The sequence below is a fragment of the Lepisosteus oculatus genome, chromosome 3 (assembly GCF_040954835.1).
Source record: "Lepisosteus oculatus isolate fLepOcu1 chromosome 3, fLepOcu1.hap2, whole genome shotgun sequence".
Taxonomy (NCBI): Eukaryota; Metazoa; Chordata; class Actinopteri; order Semionotiformes; family Lepisosteidae; genus Lepisosteus; species Lepisosteus oculatus.
In genome coordinates this window covers 3979864-4003307 of record NC_090698.1, presented here as the reverse complement: position 1 = coordinate 4003307, position 23444 = coordinate 3979864, and the positions used below count along the sequence as shown (strand labels likewise).

Sequence of the window (23444 nt, the reverse complement as noted above, 5' to 3'; positions counted from 1 at the left end):
CAATCCCCTGGTTAGGAGCTGATGCCACTTTCTTCTATGGTAAAAATCTAAACTGCATTTTCCAAGTGCTCCTGTAGGCAGGTCTCTCTGCTTAGGCATTCCAACCCCTGACATCCTGGAATCCTGCTGCTCGGTGGCATTATGAATGTGGAGTTCTGTACTGCTCAGGTCCTAGGTACTGAGGAGGGGATGGTGGAAGATGGTGACAGTCAGATCCATATTGCAATGCAGGGTTTGTTGTAGATGTCGGACTTCATTTTAGAGGTTCTTAAGAAGGAAACTTGGTGGGAGTACCACTGATGGTTGATGGTGGGGAGGATATAGCATAGCAATATGTATTCTTACGCTTGTTCATTTTGTGTTTGAAAAAACAAAAATTAAAATAACCCTCAGATCATTAGTAACGTTTGTTCCTGTGGTCTAGAAAACGATATCTCTTCAACATCTGTCGGCCTCCGCAGACAAGACAATGAGGGGCTGAGAAGGAAGAGTGTGAGTGATTTTACACACTACAGGGCATGGGGGGGGGCACTGGAAACAAGCCTCTTCCATTGCCAAGCAGCACGGTCTCAAAGTGGAAAAGAAATGCTTTTCACTTTCCTGCTATATGACTTGAACAATAAAAAAAATATGTGTTTTTTCCCTCATCTGTTGCACACGTGGCTGCTGTTGTGGTTGTGGAGGTTTTGTTAACCACATCCTATGATACTGGTGAAAATTCAAACAGCAATTTTTAAATAACGTTTAGTAAACAAAAGGACACAGGCGTAACCGTTTTTTGTTTTATTGCTAGCTATGAGGGAGACTTACAGTAAATTGCATGGAGATGAGCCACAGACAGATCACCTGGGCTGTTGCAGGTTGCAGTTGTGGCTGTGTTATGAGTTGTGTTGTATTGTGCAAATATTATGACCACCCTGTACAAGAATGTTTTGGTCTAAATGATTAGTAGAGAATAGATATAATTGAAATGTTTTCCTGAAGAAAAATTGAATTTCATAGTATCCCTAAAGAAGTAAAGGCAGAAGATGTTTTGTGAACCTGCCAGAGCTGTGTCTTATAAGGTTCCCTTTGCAAATGTTTTTCATCATATTTTGACTTTTGTTCAGCACAGCACAGCTAATTCACACAAGAATCACCCTCTGTGCCATCAGAGATATTCATGATGCTCATCTTGTGTTCAAATCTAGACGGTACAATTTTATCTTTCCTACCATCATACATTAGTGAATTCACTGGGGTTTTTTTTAATGGTTTGTTACAGCCTTTTTGTCAGCTCTGCAAGCGTAATGTCAAGGTATCTGAACGTGTGATTAATGTGCTCTGGTGGGGTGTGTTGGCTGGAGTAAGGAGTTCTGACGCTGTTTTCCCAAACCCAGTGTCATGAATATGGCCCATCGTATAGGCAGGCTTCCAGTCCAGTCAGCACAGGCCTGTGAGGTGAGGTGTCCTGGGGCCCTGGCATACGGGAAGAGGCTGTGGTGTTTTTGCTTGTGTTACGCGAGATCCTGTAGTCTTTGCCTTTTAAAGTCTCAAAGTTCCATTTAAAACTCTTAGTGACCAAACTTCATTCTCTCATGCTCAGAAGGTGATGAGCACTGTAAACTCCATCCCTGCTGCAAAGTGTTGCAGGGAAAGAGGGGTGCTTTGTTTAAGGAATTGGAAAAGGGGTGTGGGAAGGACTCTACTTTATTCCCAGGACTGTCATTCCAACGTCCCTGGGCCACTCTGGGATGGTGGAAGCTGGGAGAGCTGCTGCTCTTGTGGTTTTGGAGGCATTGGTTTCCACATCCTATGATACTGGTGAAAATTCAAGCAGCAATTTTAATTAAAAAATGACACAGTCTTAACCATTTTTGTTGAATTGCTAGTTCACTTTAGGAGAGGGCAAAATGCTTCCCTCTCCTTTAAGATAAGATCACTTTATTGGCCATATACAATTTCTTGTGTTATGAATTTGTCTTTTTGCATATCCCAACTTGCTCTCCATGAGACACACAGACAGGGAGAGAAGCTGGGGGTCAGAGTGCAGGTCAACCCTGGAGCAGCTGGGGTTAAGGGCCTTGCTCAGGGGCTCAATGGAGTCAGATTCCTCTGTCAGCTGCAGGATACGAACCGGCAACCTTCCAGCCACAGGCACAGATTCTTAGCCACAGAGCCACCACTCTGCCCTTTTTAATCCCACAAAGACAGGTAGGAATCGTCTACAGCTGACCAGCTCTGACTGAATCCCCCCTTTTGTCATCTCTGGTGGCATCAAAAGATTCTCATTCAGAAATACCCTGTTCACCCAAAGACCGTAAACCTTGTTTCGAACAGTGATGTCTTCCTGCAATACCCTTTTCTATCCACTTGCAAAGTGCACAGTGCACTAGAAAGACCTCTTCAGAAAAGTATTCAGGTAGGTAGCTGTGGCAGCATGCATAATTGCAAAGAAACAAGTAAAGGTTTATTCCATCCTGAAAAGAGAAGAAAAGAAATGCAACATTTCGGCTGTGGAGCCTTCTTCGGAGGTACAGTAAAGTTCAGTACAGTTTGTGTTACCTTGTTTTAAAAAAATGGAATCAGTCCAGAGCAAAGCAGCTAGGTGCATTCCCAGGCCTGTAATGTAATACATTTTTGCAGACAACTGAATCTCTAGCCTTGCACAGACTAGAATTGAACTATTCGGGTTCAATTAATCACTAATTAGAGATTTGATTCAGCAACTCTGAATATTCAATGGTGTTGATAAAATCAACCCAAGGGACTTGTTCAGGGTTGACAGTGAAACTTGAACCAGGGGACACGGGGACACCTGTAGAAAGCAGAAGTGCATTTAGAATAGAAAACAGGCTATTCTTTACACAAAGAGTTGTGGGAGTCTGGAACAAGAAAGCCTCGTTAAAACTGACACCTTGTGGTCCTTTGTAGAAACAAAGGAAATAAGAAAAGGTTTATTCCAGGCTGAAAAGAGAAGAAAAGAAACAACATTTCAGCTGTGGAGCCTTGTGTTTCTTTTCTTCTCTTTTCAGCATGGAGCCATCAGTTATTAGTAGCCAACTCAGCCTGGTCAGCCGAATACACTCCTCACATTTCTAGTCTTTCTTAAGTGTTTCAGGTCTCCATTCTGCAGTGAGTTAAGTAGAGCTCTCCTGTTTTTCACATTGTTCTTTATTGGAGGAGGGACTTGAGCAAATATCCATATTGATTGTGCTTGAACACCTGGGAGTTATGCGATTAAGTCATTAATAACGGGTGGCATCTCACCTGGGACTGTTTTTTTTTATTTCTGCTTTACACATCAGGATCTGATCTGACCAACTCTTTTTGAAGTAATTTAGGTGACCATACCATAACGTTTGAAAAATCTGATTTAGGAGAAAATAAATCTGGATTTTTAAAAAATTTAATCATGGAGGCTTTGGGGTTGGCAGTTTTTGGACAACACAAACATTCTTTATCAATCCCGCCGCTCTGTTGTTTCAGTTGCAATGTTTAATGTACAGAGCCATTGCATTAGGTGTCCAGTGTCTATTGCTTTAGGTGTCTTGGGTAGATGTATTTCCATACAGCAGGAACTTCAACCAATTATCTTTAACTTAATTAACCATTTAATACGTGTTAAGATGCAGTGGTAGTACGTGTCTGGGCCATATTAACTAGACAAGGGACATTACACTGGGTCCACCACTATACAGAAGAAGAAGGCTATTCACTGATCGGCTAATTGTTAGTGGTGTTTTTTTGTTGGCCAGCTTCTACAATGTGACTTCCTGTTCTGGCATCTTCTTGAATTTATGACAAGGGACAAAACAGCACTTTTCAGTCATACTGCTTGGATTATCAACGTCACCTTGAGAGGCATTGAATCAGCTTTGAGCATTTACTGTTTTATTATTACATAATTTTTAAAAAAAATCACTTCCAGTAGCAAAATTTGTATCACACATAGTGAGTCCAAACAGTTTTATTGTTTGATAAATAAGTAAAAATAAAAATGTAATTTTTTTCAATAAATAAGTATAATAAATATTAGTTCGCAATTTTAACACATACATAGAACAAACAAACAATTATAAGGAAGTACTGCATTGTTCTAACTGTTTTCCCTGGCAATGAATGAGCCAACTCTAGTATGAAGTCCCTGGCAGAGTTGTCACACATTATACAACACAAACCTGTAGCTTCAAAATATATATATATATGCCTCTAACACACCAAAGTTGACATTATTGCATCTCCTTACATTGGCCATAAAATGATTCAATACATGAGAAAAAGCATTACAAGCAGAAACAGTAACTTAAACATTCTAAGTATATGTCAATGCATAAGTTTTGTAATTGTCATCTTTAGGACTATAAATGGCACATATTAATCAGAGGTTGGTCTTGTTCCTATGTCTGTGTGTGTATATATATACACACACAGACTCACGTGGAACATATTGCTTATTCGGTAAAAAAATATAAAGCTTTGTTAAAATGCTACATGCAGAGAAACTCCCAATAATGAATTTTAAAGTGCAGAAAATAGTGGATATTTTCTTTCAAGTTTGTCACATTAATGGTTTCATATCTTAAAAATACTGATATTAAATTTACAGGAAAGAAAAAAAAAGTGTTTTTTTTTTTTTACACAGAAAGCGTGTAAAAACAGGTTAGAAAAACTGGAACCCTGACTCTGTTTGATAAGCTCTGGAAAGAATATGAAAGAACAGAGGTATTTCTTGAATTAAAAACCGCCCTAACAGCTTTATGGTCAGTAACAACTTGTGAACGCTGTGTTGATTTAATAAGATATGCATTTAAATAAGGCATTTTAATGGAAGACCACTTTGATAGAAAAGATAATATATAATTATAAAAATAGAGCTTTGGTTTGCAGTAAGAATGTGTACCAAATATTCACTGAGCAAAAATAATTATAAATATAAATAAAGTGTTTCTGCGCATCATATTCTAATTTTTAATGTATCTTAAAAATAGTATCTCCAAGGTTCGTTTAGATTAGATACTGGAAATGTCTCTTGGGGATTTTTTTTTTTTTAAACTTGTGCGTTTTAGTCGGAAAGGGACATGCGAGCAAACACCGAGAGCCGCTTGGACCCGATGCTGTCGAAAGTGGGCGACTCCGAACCGCTCATGCTGCCGGAGCTACTGTAACTTTCCCGGTCCGAAAGCGAGTCTTCAGAGGAGAAGCGCTGAAGATTGGGCAGCGGGATGTAAGGGCTGTTCTGGTCTTCCTTGGCGTTGGCTTTGCCCACGGCGGCCTGGAAGCCGCTGCTGTGTCCGCACACGCAGCACGCGGACTTCTGGGGCTCCACGATGTGGGGGATGCCGTGGATGTCGCTCAGGCTCGGGCGGCTCTGGCAGAACTGGAAGGCGCTCTTCAAGGACGGGCCACCGGCTTCGCTGAAGACCGGCGACAGCAGGTCGGCTGGAGGCGGGGATACAGAGGGCGCCCGGGTGAAGCCCAGGGGGTCCTGCAGAGTCGGGGGAGGGGAGCTCCTGGAGCCGGGGAAACCGCCGAAGCTGACACTTTGGCGGAACAGGCGCGGCTGCTGACCGTCGGGGGCCGGGGACCCCTGCTGCAAAGCGGCGGAGTACGGCTTCTCCTCGTGGATAAAGTGACAGCGCGATCCGTAAGGGCAGTACCCGAAATTGTAGAAGGTGCGGCAAGCCTCCGTTTTGTACTTGGGGTGGCGGTACTGGCCACGGAGTTCTGCCTCTCCGTGGGCGAACTGGCACTTGTTGCCGTATTTGCAGGTCCTGTTCTCCTGGTAGCTGCGACACAGCTCGGTCTTGTAGCGGCTGGAGAGCGCCGAGGCGTTGAGAGGAGGGAAGCCAGGCGGAGGGGGTACCTCGGGGGTCCTGGTTCTGCCCAAACCCTGGATACTGCCCTCCGTCAGGCTCATGGAGCGATCGGACCTGAAAGTGTTCAAGCCCCGAGTCGGCGAGGTTTTACTCCACAGACTGTCTACCGGCCAGCCTTCGATGTCGCTCAGCTGCTCGGAGCTGAAGGCGTCGGTCCTGTAGTGTGTCGCGGAGGGTTGTGTGGAGGTCGACAGGTTGCGACGAAGTGCCATTTGCTTAACTGGTTTCTGACAGAAGGACTCCTCCAAACTCATGTTCAACAAATTCTGTTTATGCGGGGGAACAAAACAAACAACAACTGATAAATACAGCAGGTCTGAAAATATCACATCACAGCAAAAGCGGATGAGCCGAATGTGACGGTCACGCTTGTGTAGTGTCTGCGGTTAAACATACATTTCCATTCACCTGGGGGGGAAACACGTTTCATGCTGTATGTGCACAAGTTTAAACTTAAAACGCTTTGTTGAAGTCGCGGCTTTGTTACACAACACATCTCGCTGGAAAGCTGTTAGAAATAATCTTTAACCTTGTCTTTGGGAAAAACCTTTTTAAGACCCCCCAATAAACACTAGTTTAACAAGTTTATCCTGAATACATTGAACCCAGGTAGACGTTAATTCCACGCTGAAAAGGCAATAACACTCCCCCCGACGTTACTTGTAAAAGTCTCCGCCGCTAAAACTTTTTCCCCTATTCGGCCTTGAATTAAACTTCTGCTAGTTCCTTGTGAAGCTCAAGCCCCACACTCCAGCCTGTACAGTTCCGAAGACGAGTTTCTAAAATTACTGAAAGCAACTCAAAACAACAAACGTTTATTCGACTTTACGGTTGAAGCTCATCCACTTGTAGCGTTTCCCGAGTGGAAATGAATGCTGATCCCTTTGAGAATAGCAGTAGTACCCCCACAACTGTTGCTCCTAAGGCTTTTTTTTTTAAGTTCAGTTAACAAAAGAAATACAGTAGACAGAACGGCTTTCTTACCATAAGCGTCTCCTCGGCGAGTACATCAGACATCTTGGGAGAACAAGAGATTGTATTTTGTGCTACCCGGGAAAATAAAAAAAGGAAGATCTGCAGGCTACTTTCCTGTACTGTTGAATAGTACTTTATATGCTGCGCAGTACTTGGAGTTGCGGCTGCGTGGTTTATATATTATCCAGAGTCTCCACCTCCTGCCCGGCACTCCCAGCATCGCATCGCGTCACGTCAAGTCACGTCACTCGGGTTTGTTTGTATTCTGTTGGACAGCTGGACGGACTGTTTCAGTTTCAGCAGAAATTATCAAGAAACTGTATCAATGTGCCTACCTGCGTGGTAGCCGGACAGATACAACAAGGATAGACACACGCAGGGACGTGCGTGCCATGTCTAAAACTATCTCAGTCTGTGGACAGAGGTGTGCTCAGTCCACACAGACTATAACCCCGTTCACATTTGTGAGCAGCAGCAGTTGGGTGTGATTGTTACCGTTTTCAGCCCTTAAAAACCTTCAATAAGCGGCTGGGCCGCAGTGCCAGGAATAATCGATTAATCGCCGTTTCTGCTCTCATCGTTGAAAGAAACCAGTGATTCATGGTTAGGACCCGGGGTGTTTTCTGAGCCGCGATGTGATTTCACGGTTAACTCATTCGTTCTGGGAGGCTCTGTGTCAGTCCTCCGTTTACCAGAAGCGCAGCCCGGCTCTTCCCGGCCGCGGGGAGCCGGCGAGCGAGGTTTTGCTTTCGCCCTCGGTGAACAGGCCCGTGTTAGCTGGGGCGACATTTCCAGTCATGACATGGAAACGGTTTTGTGTCATGTCGTGGCACGGCGAAACCGTCAGCACGATATTAGCGAAACGAAAATATTCGTTTTTACCCGCCCCAAAAAAACCCAGTATTGTCGAAAACATAATTTATGGCCGCCAGAGGGGGTCCGTTTCGTGTTGCTGTAGCCCTACTTGGGGATACCGGTAGTACACGTCTCTATTACTCTTTGGGTGCTTTTGGTTTGTTGGCACGAATACCAGTTATCTGAATTCTGATTAACTGTTTTACCCGTAGAAGTTACTTAATATCTCCACATTGTTAGTGTTTTTGAAAGTTGTAGACAGTTACGGAACCGTCTCTTATATTGTACTGCTTGAATCGCTAAAAAAGTGGATTATTCGGGTAAAAGTAAGCTAATTTAGCTCAGTACTATTATCATCCCTTAATTCCTCTTCAACATTGATGTTTTATTTTCCTGGGAAACTAAATTTAGAATCTCACTTTCTCCTGCGGATAAGAAGTGGATGACTAGCTAAATGTAAAATATATTGCAGAATTTGTCTGCAGTATGTCCACAGGAAAATAACTTTGAACATTAAATGTTTTGTGTGTGTGTGGGGGGGGTCTTAGATCAGTAGATCAATTAGACTGACTTACGTCAGTATATCAATCAGATGCATGATACTGTAGCTACTGTATTTGTTATATGTTATTTCACACAGTATAGTATTATTACTGTTACTATTAGTGATGGTAGTGCAAAAGTTTGGGAAGGTTTGAAAATGCTCACAAGAAGGAGTTGGAAAAATAAATATAAAAAAGAAAACACCCAAATGAGTGAGAGATGGAGTGTTTTCTTGTGATACTTCTATCATGTCATCAGAAGAAACACTCTTGCAATTTGCTGTCTCATGTAGCCTCAGACACTTGTCATTGTCAGTGTAAATGGCAGCTGTGGATTGCAGTGGTGTTTTCCACTTCTGCTTAAGACTGCCCGGTTGTTAAAGAGGTTAACACTTTGGCTTTTATTGTCACCTATACTGAAATTCCCTTCTTTTCAGAATTTAAAAATAAGCTCTTGTTTCAGTATCTTCATATTGAATTCTTTTTTTATTCCATGTTTCCAGTACCTTGAGTTATTCTTTGGGGAGGATAATGGTCAAAACAATTGCGCTCGTCCAGGTAGAAACATGAAACATTTGATTTGCTATAATAGTTATTTTGATGTCATGACTGCCGTCATGTGTAAACATGTATTAAGCAACATGTGCGCTCAAAGCTTTTATTGGGAAATAAAAATGTCCTCTAAAATTATTTTGAAAAGGGGGATTGAATTAAGACTGTGGTAGATATGAGGTAGAAGAGCAACTACAAACTCAAATCAGGCTTTCTGTTTCTCAGCTGTTGCCTGCTGAGTCAGAGTATACGGTCAGCAACAAATTGTTGAAGGGCAGAAGGCAGGTGAGTAAGACTTGATCGTAAGCAGTGTACAAAAATTCCCTCTCTGGTTATTGCACTGGGCTTTTCTGTCATCCCTTGAGCACACTCGTTCACAACATGTCAGCGGCCGCTGCCTTTTCTCAGGAAAGGAAAGCTCCCCTTGTTCCTTAATCTCCCCCTGAGATGCTCTCCTTCCCACAGAGAGCTCGCTACTGAAGGAGAAGAAGCCCCCTTTTTTTAAATGTGGAAGTGGCTACTTAGTCCCATATTGCTTTCCCCGTTATCTTGCAGAGAAAATGTACAAGCCCACAGTCGCATCTAGGGCAGAGGTGTCAGACATAATCGGTGGAGGATCTAATGTCCTCTGGTTTTGGTGACATGGATCATGTTCCTTTACATCAGGTTTGATGGAGGCGTTTTGAGAAACACTGTGTCTGTTTCGTCTTTCAGAGCTCATGTCTGATCATGTCTGATCAAGTAACTTGCAATCAAAATGACATGCATTTTGAAGCTGGACATGCTGATCCTTAAGGTGTTTAACTTTCAAAGATTTGGTTCTGAGTTATCTGACATCAAGTCCCATACACAGTGGGTATAGAAAGTCCCCCCCCCCTTTAAAAATGTGTGCCTTTTGTTGTATAACACTCTAAAAAATAAAAACAAATTAAATTAAGCTTGTTCCAGCTTTTTACACACAGTAACCCATATTAGCCAAGTGAAAATACAATTTGAAAACATTCTGAAAATGAATTAATATTCCAACAGTAAAATACCTTATTTGGATTAGTGAACACCCCCCTCACAATTGTATTTGTAAACTTGCTCAGGTATAACCAATCACCTTACAGATCACACAACAAACTAACTGGCTCCCACCTGTGATCTGTTGTGGTGATTGTGATTAGTTCAGAATAAAAGCAGTTGTTTCTAGAGGATTCCACTGCTTGGAAGTGCATTTCAAAGCAAAGACACCACTATGGGCAGAACGGTGCTCTCAAAAGAGCTTCAAGATAAAGTTGTGGAAAGGCACAAGTCAGGATATGGTTATAAAAAGATTTCAAAGGCTTTCAGTACCCATGGAGCACAGTCAAGACCATCATTAAGAAGTGGAAGGTGTGTGGCTCCATCCAGACCTTGCTTAGATCAGGCCGATCCTCCAAACCTGATGACTGAGCAAGAAGGAGACTGATCAGAGAGGCTACCAGGAGGCCAATGGCAACTTTGAACAAGCTACAGGCCTTTATGGCAAAGGCTGGTCATTGTCTGCATGTGACAACAGTATCAGAACTGCTCCACGAATCTGGCCTGTATGGGAGGGTGGCAAGAAAAAAGCCACTCCTTAAAAAAAGCCACATCAAGTCTCATTTATGTTTTGCTAAAAATCACCTAAAAGGTTCTCTGGCCAAGTGGCAAAAGGTGCTGTGGTCAGATGAGACCAAAATCAAACTTTTTGGCTGGAATCCATCCAAAGAACACCATTCCTACAGTAAAGCACGCTGGTGGCAGCATCCTGCTGTGGGGCTCTTTCTTTTCCACTGGGACTGGGGCACTTGTCAGGATAGAAGGGAGGATGGATGGTGCAAAATACAGGCAAATTCTCAAAGAAGACCTGCAGCCTTCAGCCAGGAAGTTGAAAATGGGAAGATGGTTCACTTTTCAACATGACAATGACCCAAAGCACACCGCCAAAGCCACTGTACAGTGACTGAAGGACAGGAAGGTGAATGTTCTTGAGTGGCCTAGTCAGAGCCCTGACCTCAATCCCATAAAAAATCTTTGGAATGACTTGAAGAGGGCAGTCCATCAACAGTCAGGTGTGCCAAGCCGGTAGAGATGTATCCAAACAGACTAAAGGCTGTAATTCAAGCAAAAGGTGCTTCCATCAAGTATGATCAACCCTGTAATTCCACCGTTTCTTCAGAAATTTAGCTTTCTTTTTTCACTTGGATGTTGCAAGGTACAATTTGTAAATAAAAATGGAAAGTCTGATTTTATTTGTCTTCTTTTTGAGCTTTAGGCCAACAAAAGGTGGACATTTTGAAAGGGGGTGGTGACTTTCTATACCCACTGTATCATTATTAGCATCTCTCCCTGTTGTATTCTTAGAACCCTAAATTACTTGTGCTTTTGGCATTGGTAAAAAGTGTATGGCTAATGTCTGAAACCCCGTGTCTACCTTTCTATAATTCTGTTAAAGAATATTACATGCTTTATTCGGTGGTACTTGGTATTTCCTGAAATGGATGTGATCATCCCTCAAGAAAATAAAAATTGTTCCATAACCATGCTCTTGAGATATGGAGTGCAAAAGGAAAACGCTCTTCCAGTTTCATTTCCGAACTGCATCCGCAGTGTGGGGTGCTCTGGGATAAAGATTGTGCCAGAGCTGGAAACAGAATTTCTTGTAGGAAAGGGTGGGGTCAGAGCTATCAGATCTCCTAGGCAGGTGCTTGCTCTGGGATCGTACTGCTCTTCTGCATGTGGGGATTTCCTCTGTGTGTCAGGCAAGTGGCAAGTTAGGGCATGAGTACAGTATATTCTTTGTACCACTTTCACATAATTGATTACTTAATAAGTGACCATGGACAGTAGTTCAGTTCAGAAGGAAAAGTGGCTGATTCACAGCCTCACTGACAAGCTTGTTTAATTCTGCTTCATTTAGTTTGGATGTCCTTCATAGTTAAATTCAGGTTTAGGAAGCTGTTAAGGAACTGTTTGCTAATACTTCCATCTGTTTTGTTATTTCTTGTATATATATTTGTTTTTTTTATCATACTATAGATTTGCACTTTTATGATCGGCTACCTTTTCATTAAGCATTTCCTCCCAGTACTTAAAATGACTTCGAGAATGAAATAAAATAGTCAGTTTGAGAATGCGTAGGAGCTGATCACAAGGTTATATTTTCAGCAGTTAAATCATGAGGGAAAGTACCTACCTTTCTGCTTCTAAATGTACTCACTACTGTATATGTGTGAATCATGATTGATATAATCTCACCAATGTGTTCTTTCTACAGTCTTACTAACATTAGGTCATCATTTATTTCAAGCATGACACTCATATCTTACCTCTTTGTCTTTGAAAAGAAAAAAAGCTCTTTAAGGATTACAACCTTTTGGTATTAGTATAACCTGGCTGAGACTGGTTTCTTAGGGTTGTTTTTTTCTAGTCAGCACATTTTGTAGTATGTGTCTTGGAAAAACTGTTCCTTCTGTACAATGTCAGTTTTGCAGATGAACAGAGTCTAGTTACACCAGTACTTGTAAGAAAATAGTTTAATATCGCATATTTCTATAGACTCTTAAGAAAGAGTCTTAAAGAGTCTTTTTCCTTTTATAACATAAAGACACTTGAAATTACAATGTGTTACTTCAAACCCAAAAGGAAGAATCATTTTGAATCTCTGGAAAGGTTGCACGTTTTTCAACTTAAATTGAGATTTGAATACTCAAAGTTAAACTAAATGGTAGAGGAAAATGGCCGCAGCGATGAAGGAAATATGGTGATTGTGTATCTGTCACTTGGCTTTGAAACATGATTGCATGAAACTCATTTATATGTTATTTATACTCATTTATACCCTATTAGACAAATAACCTCAATAATTAAACTAGTAATTAGTGAAGGCTTGCTGTTGTTCAGATTGCATTATCTTAATCTTTTTTTCCATAACCACAGGCAGCTATTTTTTTAAATATCGTCAGATTAATATTTTTGCAGCATATTCAACCTCTTGTTCTAACCTAACAAAAGACAGCATTGTTCTTGTGAAAATCTGGTGAAGGGTTCAAAATCATACTGTTTTCAACAATCCCTAACCCGCTAAAACCTGGATATGTAGAAAGTGTCTGATTTTACTTCAGAACGGGGCTCTAAAAAGAGAGCAGCCTGATTTACTGCCACCACCAACAACAACAAAACACTAAAGGGAAATTGGATAAAATAATAAGGGTAATAAAATCCTTTTATTACTGCGACGTGCAGTTCCGTCCTTTATCGGTTTGCTTTCTTGCAGACCATTAGAGATAGGAGCTGCGAAGGGGGTGAAATAATCAAGTGGCTTCAAAGACACCCTGCAGGAAGCAACACGAGACGTCTGGCGAGATCGGAAGTCTAGTTCTAGGTTGTGGTGTGAGGCCCTACAGCTCCGCGCCCGGGCCCTCGTCTCTCCACTCGTCACGGGCACTGCAGGAGGTGGGCCGCAGGGGCGTGGGGGGTCAGCTGACGCTCCTGGCCAGGAAACCGCACTGCCGAGCCCGGTCGAAGGAGAGGCCAGCAAAGCGCTAACATGCGAGGGCACACGCTCACTCGCGCAGATCGGGGATTCTTCATCACATATTTCCACTTGAGGAAAATACCTTGCAGCTGCAACCTTTGATTTGTTCAAAAAGAAATGTTCACCTTTTGAAAGACCGCCCTCCCCCTTCTTCTGTGTTGACCATACTTTGGCACCCTCTCCCCTTCCGCATCTGTATTTTATATTTGGGTGTTTCCTGGTGGTCGACCCCCATAATATTTTACCTCCTCTGTACTTTTTGGCCCCCTACGTGTAGCCTCCTGTATTTTCCAGCAAGGGACAATACCTTCACCCGAATCTGAATCGTCCTGCACGTGCGAATGAAGCCGTGGCCTTCCAGAAGGTAAATGTCAAGTGCTTGAATTCTGAAAACACACACATACTAGTGTTCTGGCAACAAAATCGTGTCTGAATACTTTTGTTTGGAATTCTTTGTGGTTAAAAGGGCATGGGGAGGAAGTGCATCTCAAACTGTTTTTGTAAAAGCTGCTTCTTCAGTGAACTTTCTTCATCCTCTGTTCAGAATAAATACTCTTCTAGATAGCCAAGTCCCATGATCATGTGAAATTCCCCTTTACATATATTAAACATACGTTTGTATACCTACAGAACTTCTCGTGTGACTTTTAATTACGTGTTTTAGCGAAAAAGTAAAAAAATGCTAGAAGTGAATAGGTATATTTTGGGGAGCGTCTCTTACCCTTTTTGCTACATATATGTGGATTTCACACCTCTTTCTGAAACACGCTTTTGGAGTGTGAAATATTCCCAGGGAACAAACATCTCCTTATGCTCTGAATGCCGTTCCTTATTTCCCTTATTTGTATAGCATACTTTTGCTGACCTCTGGTTTCATGACCAAAGCTTCCCATATAAAACACAGCGACACCCAACCTGTGCTGTGCTGTGCTTTTAAAATGCGGGGTGCCCGAATCTTTATTCTACACAGCATATCAGCGTTGAACAAAACTAAATACAACAGAACTGTTCTGTATCGATAACAGATGCAACCTGTCTTTTAGAATAAGAAATTCAGACAATCCTTTGCTCCTTTGGATTTTGGACAATCCTGTGGATTTATTTCACAACAGCTTTTCCAGCACTTTTAGACCCCCGGATCTATCACAGATGCCACATAGATTGAGAATTAGTCAGTATTTCCAGATGAGGGAGAGATGGTTTTTCATTTTTAATATTTTGGTTACAGAAGGAATTCTTTTGTGATTCAATCTGGCTTGATTCCTTTCCTGCTGTTAAAAGGCTTCAACCTTTGAGATCAGTGCGTAAAAAAACTCTTGATTTCAAAGCAGCTCCCAGGCAGTGAGAATCTTTTTGAATAGCGAGAGAGAAAAACAGGTTGTTTGTTTTTATTTCAATGACAAGAGTTATAGAAGCATAAATTCATGTCCTGGGCCATATTATGCAAGTTTCACATACTAAATCCTCAAATGGTACTGCCCTCTTGTGCTGATGCTGTGTTTTATTATTTTTTTATTTGGAATCGAGCCATTTTCAATCATGGATTAGCCGTGCTTTAGCCTTTTCACCCTGGGAGACTCTGCCTCGTTTGGAGGAGTAACGAGGTCCTCACTCAGAAAGCCATGGGGCTGTCGTCCTTCAATAAGCCATGGCTTTTCCGGCCTGCTCCAATTGCAGCCAGCGCCCCCAGACCACGTACCCAGCTGTGCGCCCCTGCTTTGGGAAATGGCCACCCGTGCCACTGGCGCCACCAACACAGCTTGCTTTTGCTCTTTTGCAGCAATGAGGCATTTCCTCTGCGAAATGAGCTACTTTTACTTCTTATTTTGGGTCATTATGTCCTCTTCCATTGACACACTACTTTACAGTTTGTTTTTTTTTGCATCGGTGTGAAAGATGCTTCGAAAAATGAAACCTCAAAATGCAAACACAGAATGTCTGCACGGTGGATAAAAATGCGCTCTGCAGCTGCGTTTGCACCCCTACCCCCCCCCAGACTTGCCTGTGTCAGGGAAGTGCAGACGCAGGATACTGACTGGCCTCAAACACCAGTGGTTGCCTGGCAACCAAGACAAACAGCGCAGTATTTGGTTTGTATTGTTAGTTGGGCAGAAAGAAGTCGCAATGCAACTTTGTTATTCCGAAAATCGAAACAGACAATGGGCTGGAGATTGTATGGGAAGAAACGGGTGGAGTCCAGAATAAGTGTGCTATCTTTAGCACAGGTGGTAAAGAGGAGAAAAACAAAACAGTTGTTGGGTGTAGAAATAATCCTCTTTTACAAAGGCATCTTAATCCTTCTAAGTCAGGGGTGGCCCACCCAGGCCCAGGAGAGTCAGAAAGTCTTAAAGGCAATTATCAGTTTGTCATGACTTGGATCAAGTGATCAATTTAGTAAATTAATTGATTCAATTATGTTAGGAATGGACAGCTGTAGTCATCAGGAGAACTACATTTACTGCAATCTCATATCAGATTATTTCTACTTGAATGAACAAATGACCTGCTTAAGTGGGCAAACCAAAATTGATCTAAAAAGTGGTTAGAATCGGATAAATTAAGGGTGACATATGAACCCCGCTGGCCCCTGGTGGGGCCGGGTGAGAGAGTGAAAAAAGACTGGCATTAAGTTCAGCTTTCCACTTCATTCCAGATGTGTGCCAATTGGCAACGCCCGGTGAAGCTCAAATTAGAATTTTGGGTTATTTCAGTCACCCAGCGGGATTTATTAAAACATTGTGGACAAGGGATTTAGTCTGCCTCAGGGCCACGACTGAGGCGTATTTCGCTTAAACCATTGTTACCATCTTCCTTGCATCCCAGCCAGTGCATCAGATGCCCTGATAAAACAATAGCATATCTGCAGCTGCAGATGACATGAACCAGATTTACAACAATGAACAGCTGGTCCTATTAAATCTGTGCATTGCATTTGGGAACTGCAGTAACTGTTTCCCTATAGGATTTTGAAAGCTTTCAAACAGGATTTTATATTCTCTATTATTATTTTCCCAGTTTTTTCAAATACACCGTTTGTATTTGTATAAAATACACCTGAAGAAGGCTCCACAGCCGAAACGTTGTGTTTCCTTTCTTTTCTTTTCTTGAAACGTTGTGTTCCTTTGCAGCCTACACATGCTAACGCAGCTACCTACTTGAATAATTTATATTCGTGTGTGCTTTGTTTCTCTTGTGGGATTGCTGTTAGGTACGTTGAAGAAAATGAGAGGACTGGCTCTTGAGAAACACTAAAGATGTGATACAATAGGGCAGTCTTGTTGGCAACGCTGAACTCAGGCAGAGATTTTACTTGTACTTTGCTTCTTACTTGTGATTAGCACCTGTCGCACTATTGACAATCACCATCAGGAGTGGCTGGCTTGCTTCATCCGTGCACAAAATTGATGCAAGCAAGGGGAGTCTGATGGGCCCATCAAGCCTGTTTTCTTGCTACTGGATCCTAGGATCTCATCCAGTTTTAGGGTGTGTCTTCTCTTGCAGAGGGTCAGGGAGTGAGCTTTGACCACATGGCTCTGTAGCCAGTTTCACACTCCCACACACCTTGTGTAAGGAAGTGCCTCTCCAGCAATAAATACATTTCATTTTTGTCTCTACAGTTTTGCTCCATGCTTCAATGTTGAAGTCCATTGGGCTGATTTCGCTAGTGCCCTTGAGGATTTTGAACACTTGAATTAGGTCCCCTCATTAGCTAAAGGAGGTTCAGCTTCAGATGTGTGTGTGTGTGAGAACACATCGGTGTGTTAGAGATGTCACCACAAGCCTGCAGGCACCCAGGAAGTCACTGGGAAGCAGGAAAGCATTGGCTGACTCATCCCAGCTCTGCCATGGCAGTGCCAAGCGGATTGAGCACAGCACATTGGAAATCACAGTGGGCTAGTGACAAGCCAGGCTCAAACGTACCTCAAACTATTACTTGAAGCAACCTGGTGGATGACCCAGTCAAGAGCAGCATTGTCTTAACTCAGCTTCCCTTGTCCTTGGATCATTTCAGAAGCAGAGCCCTTTCCCAGGGTAAAATACATTTATCAGATCCTTAAGAGACTATCCTTTCTGAGATCCGCGAAAGACACCTGTTACATTTGTTTATTCATTGATTAGGAAATTGTATATTAAACTGCAATTGATTTTTAGTACAATATTCCAAAAAATGCTAAAGTTATTTTTTCTGGTCGAGATAGTTTCCTGTTGTTATTCTCAGTGCTATGGTAGATCTTAGTGCTGGCTCTGTTGTTGTAAGAATATGAGAATATGGGACTGCATCCCCACACTAGTCCAGTACAATTTCATAACCAAAATGTCTATGCACCCCTTCAACAGCTGTCACCTAAATCCCTCCCAGGTATCTGTATTTAAAGCTATGATGCTGCATTTGACAGCGCTACAAGGATGCATTGACATGATTTTTACTCTGTATCAAGCGAGGGCCTCAGTAGAATCAACCTCTCCTTGTTAATCCGAGGAGCCTTGTCATGAAAGCACAGAAAAAAAAAATCAAGCAAATTTCTCTTTTCCTATTCCGAGTTCTTGAAAATGTATTTCTGGGGTTAGAATGTTTTTTTTGGCACAGCATGTTTTTATTCTCCAGTGCCTCAACTCACTTTAACTCACGGCTTTAAATTTAGCTCCCTGTTAACTCCCTCTCTTAGTCATGTCATTTAATAAAGTGCAGGCCTCAGGCACAAGATCTGCCAGGAGCGCCGTCACTGCAGGCTGGCCACGAAGCTACCAGAAAGGGAGCAGAGGCTGGGGGGGGGTGGAGTGGGGAGGAGGGGGGCTACACATCTGAAACTGGAAAGTGAAACGCGATGTTCTGGACACTGAGCTCAAAGATGCAATAAGGGGAACAACTACAGCTTTCGCAACTTTTGACACAGTTGTCAAAGGAACAAAAAATCTCTGTCTATTCTCTGGGGGTCCCTGATTTCCCCGAAACGTGGGATGGTAGGGGAGTGATAGATGCAGAATGTAGCACTTGGGGGTAAAATATACCATGGAAATAGGGAACCCTAAATCCAACAGAAAAGGTTTTTTTTTTCAATATAGCTTCTTGCTGGTGTGAGGATGAAACGTCTTAAGAAGTCTTTTAGTAAGAGATTTCTTTTTAGTCTGGAAACATATAATATTTAAAACAACAAAATACATACAGGGAGTTTAGAGCACAGATCTCCTTTCCTTCTCAGGCTGTTTCTACTCTCACCATAAGTTCTAATTTTTGTTTTATTTTAGAAATCAACAGAGCTCCACTCTCAAACTCAAGCAAAAGAATACTGTACAAAGAAATCCCTTCACGGGACATAGGAAAGGAATACTAGGGGCTAAGAACACTTATTGGAAACCCACAATAATATTCTGTCGGACAATTTCTGTGGGAGTGTTTTGACATGGGCATAGTTGTTTAGATTTAGAATTTCTTTGTTGACATACTCACCCGGTTTGGAATCGCCAGCGGTGTGTTTACATGTCTGTGCTCACAGCAACCACGCACAGCCAGAAGGAGGAAGTAGGCCCCACCCGCCCACCTTCGCGATCCTCACCTTTTAACATGTGACTCCGCGGCCTTTAAAATAGGGGACCGCAGCTCCGCAGGTATCTGTCACCGGGGTCACCACCTCCCTGGCCAACTAATCTCAGCTCACAGTCCCAGTCATGGCGAGCAGGTGGCATGACCCGGGCTTGAACCTGCAACACCTGAATCACTGGGCTCACCCTGCATTCCTCCAAGCCTCTGTATCAGCGGAGACACAAGGGAATTCCAGGCATGTTTTTCTCTTATCTGATAACTTTCCAGCTCAAAAGCATTCATAGTGCCAACAGCGCTCACTAAGGCAATTTTTGATCTTATGGACAAAATAATGTTTAGTTACGTTTTCATGATTAATTTACAAGAAGTAACAGGTCTCAATTTTTAACCCTTTCGTAGCCGCTTGATTACATTACTACATTATTACTCCTAAATATACTGTAATAGTCCTTGCATTTTTTTCATGGAATTTAGTAGACGGTCTAATAATGAATTACATTCATATAAACCTATAAGGTCTCTGTTATTATTTCTGTAACCTTTTCTAAAACATTCCCTTAAAATCTTTATAATATCCATCAAAAGCTTGTGTCCAAAAGAGAGGTTGTAAGGGGCCTAAAAGATTGTGTTGGAAGTAATGGAAATCTTACACAAACTTTTGGACCGGTGGAGGAAAACGACCAAGAAAAAGAGGAAGAAGAAGGAAACCGATAGAAAAATGGAGGTCAGGGGCATAGAGAGAGAGAGAGAAGGCAGGGTGAGTCATCTGTGCGTCACTGAAGGGTTTGCAGGCTCAGCGTTTGGCAGAGCTTTATCGGGAGAGAGGTGAGGGTCTTTAACATTCCCTGTCCTTTCTGATAACACAGCCAGGCCAGAGAGGGGGGAGAGTCAGCACGTCAGCCACACCAAGTTCCTTCAAAAGGAAAAAGTATTTTCACCAAAACATGTAAGGGGCGGTGGGGGCTGTAGAAAAACACATGACTGCCAAAAAAGGAGAAATTATCAAGAGTGACAGGCAGGAGCTGGGAAACCACCGGAAAAGCAAGAGCTGCTTTTAGGCGGCGGCTTGCAGTGTTTGTAAAATGCTGTAAAAGTGAAACTAGAAGGCACGGAAAGAGTCCGGAATCGGTCCCAAACAGCTGTGCTCAGCTGGCTCTGAAGCCCCAAGCCTTTAAATTGGATTTTGATCATTACTGCTTTTAATGAGTTGCAGTAAATGGCACAGAAAGATCAAGTGCTGTGTGTGAATTTCATAACTTCGGCTAGTCACTTTCAGGTACAGTATCTCTGGTGTCTCTGTGTTATTCAGGTCTGCATAGAGTTTTTAAGATTAACATGATGCATTTCAAATATTTTGTTCACCTTTCCCAAATGGTATTCTTGGAGACTTTCACCACATATTAGAGAATGGCCTCTTATTTATCCACATATCCAGCAGTGCCAGTTGTAGCTAACTTATTTATAGAAATCCCTCTGATTTAATCCTTCACTTTGATCTAGAGTAGGTAGATCTACTGGTCTGTTACCCCAGAGAGGAGTCGTGGTGCGATTTGGAGACAGCTGTAAGAATATGCTTTCATGCTAACATTCTGAAAATGTCAATTACTATTTTGAACCAGAAACAGTTTTAAAGTCATTTTGCGTTAGACAAAAAGGGCTTGGGATATTCTGTTTATTTGGGGGGGTTGTTTTTCTGATTCGACATCTTGTGTCGATGCTCAGCCTGTTCTGTTCCCAGCTGGCAGTGTGATCTCACCTAGCTACTGTATTTCCCACCCTCTGTCTATTGACAGACACAGCACAAAAGCGTCTTACCCGTAAGCAGTACTGGTCTGCGAAACACAGACTCCATAGACTGTGAAGTCAAAAAGAAATATGGCATCAGATGTGTGTTGCTGATGGTCGCTGTTTCTAAAAAAAACTTAGGGAGTGAAGATTGGTTTTAAATCCAGAGCTAACCAGCCTGTTACTATAATTTTACAAGCTCTGGCTATCTGTTGGATTGATTTTTTTACATAGGAGTTTAAGTTAAAATGTTGAAGTAGTTTCATTACAGATAATTTCCTATTGGTTCTTCTTTCAAAGTACTTGAGGACAGTAAAGCGTTGTTTCCTTTTTCAGTTTCCTGTAGGATAGCATGGTAAAGAACACAGTATAGTGAATGCAAAGCACAAAATGATAAGTCTGATAAGTCTTGTCGGTGCAAAGGCAGGATAAAAGCAATGGAAAAGTCTGCAGAATTCCTAAGGTTAACCTTGCTAAGGCCTTTACTGATCTGGCAGTGTAGATCAGGCGGTCTTCATCAGTTCTGATGCATGGATCAACTGATGCTAATTCACTTTACTCTGCGTAGTAGTACACCTGCACAGCTGATGACCTGGCAATATAAATGGAAATCCATTAAAATCTCCTGTTCTTTAGTCTGATTGGTTTTTTCTTTCCTGCAAAGTGACTTGCATAATAGTTGACAAAGTGTGGTGCTTTGTTAACAACAGAGATCAAGCTTCTGCGGCCCAATCTATAGGGTTCAGTAGGATGATAAACCTTTTCTGCTCAAAATCCTCCCTGCTCATTGATTTTCTGCCTGGTCTGAGGGACTGGTAGGAGGATGAATTCGTCACCTTGTGTCACTCAAGCTCAGCATTTTGCCTTGCATCATGTAAAGTTGACAAAGGCAATTATCGAAGTCCATAAAGAAAGCTATGAAAATAGCATGGCGTCTCTTAATAATAATTCCATGTAGATGGCTTCTCCACAGCCATTTGCGTGATGGAGAAGGGAGGCTAGCGCTGGAGAAGTCATCACATCAAAGGGCTAAAATATCTGTTACCATTTCGGTCGTCACCAAATGTGTTTTTGCTTCTGTCCAATACTGGCTGCATTCTCTCATCCATCGGGCAACACTCCCTTTGTGTGACTGCATCGCATGTGGTTCAGTGTAAAGGGCTTGTATTTTAGGAAGCCTTCAGTAAGCGCAATTAAAAAAAACATCTTTCACGAAGGCAAATATTGAAATGATCCGTTTCTGAGCTGCATGCTTTAAATACCCCCTTTTTTCCCTCTGAGGTTTGAGTGTTGCTGAGTTTCCCGGCCAATGTTTCTCTTGGACTCTGGCATTAATGAGAGCAGCCCCATGACTTGAAAACGCTTGAAAACCTTGCAGCAAGGGTGCTAAATTGCTTTAAAATGTGGCAAAGTTGAACAAATTACATTTGTGCAGCAGTTTTGAAGACAAGGACAAATATGTGGCATGTATATAGAGCTGCGGATGCCCATACTATTCAGAAAGCTCATTGCATATGTCATACAGTGCCAAGAACCAGAGAAAGCTTATGAACCCCCCAATATAATTCTGGTAGTTACTTAATAAAGAGGGGAATTACAATTGGTTAACTATTAAAAATCCACTAATACTAAATCAGCCAAGTGGACTTCTCTCATTCTGTTTTAACAAGAGAAACTGCTATCAGGTTGAAGAATGGAGATGGAACTTGCCTTCGTTGTACCAAGTAACTGTTTTTAACCTGCTTGCTCATTTCTGGAGAGCTCTATCCAAGTCAGACTATGACCATGACTGCATTGGAGCAGTGACCTCTTTTTGTGTGTCAAGAGCCCAGTGAGATGAAATAGAGCAGTCTTGACACAACAAAATGTGTGCCACACAACACCCAGCACAGTATGGAGCAGGCACAAACCTGCCTTAGCAGTGTCTTTGTCTGTGCACATTGCACATTATGGAACCTGCTGCTCCTGACGTTGATTTGTATACAAGTGACAGGAAAGAATTATGAAAAAACTTTCTCCATTATAAATGAGTTTGGGTGGGTGTGTAGTTCCAGTACAGTGTAGCACTGTGTAATTTGTTCATCTTTCTTTTTACAGGTATCCTCAGGTGTTTCTCATGGAAGGAAAATACCTAAAGAGAACCTGCAGGTTTTCTCACATGTTTGTTTTATTTCTGACTCTGAGAAGCACTGAAACTGTATAGGGCGGTCGTGTTGGCAAAGCTGAACGAAGGCAGATTTTTGACTTGTACTTTGCTTCTCACTTGTGAGTAACACCTGTCATGCGATCAGCAATCACCATCAGGACTGGCTGGATTGCTACATCAGAGCACAAAAAAGGTACAAACATGGGAGGGCATTCAGCCCATCAAGCTTGTTTGGCTGCTATTAACTGATTCATAAAGGATCTCACCTGGCTGTTTCTGGTATAAAGTCAGAGTGTGATCTTTGACAACACAGTTGTGTAGTCTGTTCCATAATCACACAACCATCTGTGTAAAGAAATGCCCCCTGTTCTCAGTAATTAATATACTTTCCCCCTTTTCCCCACTTAAACTTGAACTTTATTGGCATACTTAAACCTTACATGTACTGGTACAGTGGAATTCTTACTGACAGAAAGTCTCTCGATTGTTAGAAAAAAATTAAAAACACAAAGTGCAGACAGTGCATCAAGACAATATACAAACAAACAGCAGACAATGTACAAGTAAACAAGTAAACAGTTCGAATGTAAACAATGCAGACGTGTCAACAATGACTGCAGATGTGCAATAAATACGAAATCGTAAT

General features: G+C 42.1%; 1 protein-coding gene and 1 long non-coding RNA gene across 2 annotated transcripts; one reads left to right on the top strand and one right to left on the bottom strand.

Annotated features, from left to right (window-relative positions):
- Nucleotides 1–3933: 3933 nt before the first annotated feature.
- LOC102695056 (mRNA decay activator protein ZFP36) lies at nt 3934–6996 on the bottom strand. Its single transcript, XM_006627651.3, has 2 exons — nt 6843–6996; nt 3934–6124 (listed from the first exon to the last, which is right to left on the bottom strand). Exons 1-2 carry the CDS (start codon nt 6873–6875, stop codon nt 5045–5047), a joined length of 1113 nt encoding a protein of 370 aa, XP_006627714.2. The 5' UTR covers nt 6876–6996; the 3' UTR covers nt 3934–5044.
- A 12923-nt stretch (nt 6997–19919) lies between these two features.
- Nucleotides 19920–23199, top strand: LOC138237817 (uncharacterized). The gene is made up of 2 exons (XR_011189138.1): nt 19920–20143; nt 22750–23199. It is a non-coding gene; the product is annotated as an uncharacterized lncRNA (long non-coding RNA).
- Nucleotides 23200–23444: the final 245 nt, after the last annotated feature.

Excerpts from the sequence above, each read along its gene's own strand:
- LOC102695056 (XM_006627651.3), bottom strand. The coding sequence starts at position 6,875 with ATGTCTGATGTACTCGCCGAGGAGACGCTTATG. Across the intron at positions 6,125-6,842 it reads TCGCCGAGGAGACGCTTATG|AATTTGTTGAACATGAGTTT; the intron begins GTAAGAAAGCCG and ends CCGCATAAACAG.